The sequence below is a fragment of the Oncorhynchus kisutch genome, linkage group LG30 (assembly GCF_002021735.2).
Source record: "Oncorhynchus kisutch isolate 150728-3 linkage group LG30, Okis_V2, whole genome shotgun sequence".
NCBI lineage: Eukaryota > Metazoa > Chordata > Actinopteri > Salmoniformes > Salmonidae > Oncorhynchus > Oncorhynchus kisutch.
In genome coordinates, this window is record NC_034203.2 from 13,801,958 (window position 1) to 13,804,683 (window position 2,726).

Sequence of the window (2,726 nt, forward strand, 5' to 3'; positions counted from 1 at the left end):
AAAAAAACAGTTGCTGGAGAAGACAGATTTTGGGCCCAGCTCTCCCTCTCGCTTTACCTCTTCCTCTCTGATTTGACTGATCAGCATTTGACTCTCTCGGCAACCGTAAAACGCCTTTTTCATTTGATAAACATAACATTTTATTCAAAACATTAGGCAACCATGCTTGCTTACTAAATGCAAAACGCTGTATATTATTGATGCAGAGTAATATACTCTCAAAATCTGTCTGTTAGCTAAAATGGAAAATACATTTATCCAATGGAAGAAACAATGTCTAAACAACATAACTTAGATGTCAGCAAGAAAGGAGGACATCTCACATATTGTTTCTGCCATAAACAACTCAGCCTATTATTTCACCACCAGCTCCTGTTCTGGAAGGATTCTTCTCATAGATGGGGTGAGGTTTTTGCTAGCTTTTGTATTATTCCAGTCACTAAATGCCTGCTGCAGCTATCTATCTAACTAGTATACCATTGCAAGCTAGTTAGATAGCGAGATAGCTAGCCTACTGTCATCCATTACGTTATTCAGATAGCTAGCTACTATGCAAGTCATAGCTACAATGGTGAATCATCCTATTCCTGTGGTGTCTGTCTATTTATCATCTATCCGTCCCAGGTGTCAGACACTCCAGATGTGCAGAAACTGAACTCTCCCTGGCTTTTCATCACACCAAGAAATGTCATATGGGCGATTTGATGTCTGATTTGGAGATGTCATGTGACGATACTGTGTTGAAGTTTGAAGTTTTGTGCTTCATGTCCAATGTAGACAGCTTGAAGATACACAGCTTCTGGTTGGAGTTAAAGAACCCTCCTGCTCTCTAGTTCTCATTGAAAACACCAGAAAAAAAGATCAGACTCTCCAGACAAGTTTACAGCATGTTGCAGTTGGCTCTGTTATAGCTTGCTTATATTAAAACTACTGTACCACGAACTGCGCATGCAATGTGTTGGCTGAAGAACACAGCAGTGATAGTTAATGTAAACTGATGTTTATTTTACAGCACTCTTTGGCAATAAACTCTGGCTTTAGAAACTCTGGATTGACTGTAGACAAGAAGGGCAAAATCATAACGGTTTGTAATTGAGTTTACGTTTTTCAATTATTCTTCTGTAATGAAGTGCTTTACTGAAATGCTTGTGTAACAGAAGTTGTTTGTTTTATTCTGTGTGCATTCTCCATGGGATATTTCTCTAGGCAGTCCGAAGTACCCATGGTCTGGTGGTTCCACTGAGCCACAAAGGACAGGTCCTGGTGAAGGAGGACTACATCTACTTCCTAGTGGAAGTAGCCAATCAGAAAATGGAGGAAAATGTCAAACAAATTGAGAGGTAAATTGTCCATGACCAATTACAGCAGCTAGCTACATATCATTGTGTCTAAAATGATGATCAAAGTTTAGTTCATGACTTGATTTACAAAAAGCGCTCACAATTTATTGGAATTTAAATATTCTCAGACCTCAACTCTTGAGCTTACGATTCGCTATAGCAAAAGTTTTTCATGCGTCAACAGGTTCTACGAGTGGCTACAGTCTGCTTTGCAACCAGCTGAACCTCAAAGCCCAAGTAGACAGGAGACGGAGGAGAAATCTGTTTACAAGCAACGGAGGAAAAGAGAACAGACAAACGTTTAAACAGACACTCAGACAGACGCCTGCCAAGACAACAGAGACATTAATCCAGTTGAGCTTGAGGACTGCTTTGGCAGTGGGCTGGATCTGTTCACATAGACAAATCAAATCAAATACATTTGTATTTGTCACGTGCTTCGTCAACAACGGGTGTAGACACAACAGTGAAATGCTTACTTACTTACGCGCCCTTCCCAACAATGCAGAGAGGGAGAGAAAATAGAGAAATAAAACAAAAGTAATAATTCAAGCAATACACTTATACACTGGATACACTGGATACACTGGATACCAGTCCCAAGTCGATGTGCAGGGGTACGAGGTAATTGAGGTAGATAAGTACATATACAGTGCATTCGGAAAGTATTCAGACCCCTCGACTTTTTCCACATTTTGTTACATTACAGCCTTATTCTAAAATTGATTAAATTGTTTTTCCCCTGTCAATCTTTTTTAAATTTGATTTATTTCACCTTTATTTAACCAGGTAGGCAAGTTGAGAACAAGTTCTCCTTTACAATTGCGACCTGGCCAAGATAAAGCAAAGCAGTTCGACACATACAACGACACAGAGTTACACATGTAGTAAAACAAACATACAGTCAATAATACAGTAGAAAAATAAGTCTATATACAATATGAGCAAGTGAGGTGAGATAAGGGAGGTAAAGGCAAAAAAGGCCATGATGGCGTAGTAAATACAATATAGCAAGTAAAACACTGGAATGGTTGATTTGTAGTGGAAAAATGTGCAAAGTAGAGATAGAAATAACGGGGATTATTTTGCGACATTGCTTATGTTTAGTAAACCTACAGTACCAGTCAAAAGTGGAATCGTATGGAATCATGTAGTAACCAAAAAAGTGATAAACAAATCAAAATATATTCTTCAAAGTAGCCACCCTTTGCATTGATGACAGCTTTGCACACTCTTGGCATTCTCTCAACCAGCTTAATGAGGTAGTCACCTGGAATGCATTTAAATTAACAGGTGTGCCTTGTTAAAAGTTCATTTGTGGAATTTATTTCCTTTTTAATGCTTTTGAGCCAGTCAGGTGTGTTGTGAGAATGTAGGGCTGGTATA

General features: G+C 38.8%; 1 protein-coding gene across 1 annotated transcript; it reads left to right on the plus strand.

The window, feature by feature from the left end:
* On the plus strand, window positions 1-1,974 carry tyw3 (tRNA-yW synthesizing protein 3 homolog (S. cerevisiae)). Its single transcript, XM_020467419.2, has 4 exons — window positions 1-403; window positions 1,013-1,084; window positions 1,207-1,340; window positions 1,525-1,974. The coding sequence occupies exons 1-4, from the start codon at window positions 296-298 to the stop codon at window positions 1,643-1,645; spliced, it is 435 nt and encodes a 144-aa protein (XP_020323008.1). The 5' UTR covers window positions 1-295; the 3' UTR covers window positions 1,646-1,974.
* The last annotated feature ends 752 nt before the right edge of the window (window positions 1,975-2,726 follow it).

Excerpts from the sequence above, each read along its gene's own strand:
- tyw3 (XM_020467419.2), top strand. The coding sequence starts at position 296 with ATGTCAGCAAGAAAGGAGGACATCTCACATATTGTTTCTGCCATAAAC. Across the intron at positions 404-1,012 it reads GGATTCTTCTCATAGATGGG|CACTCTTTGGCAATAAACTC; the intron begins GTGAGGTTTTTG and ends TTTATTTTACAG. Across the intron at positions 1,341-1,524 it reads AATGTCAAACAAATTGAGAG|GTTCTACGAGTGGCTACAGT; the intron begins GTAAATTGTCCA and ends ATGCGTCAACAG.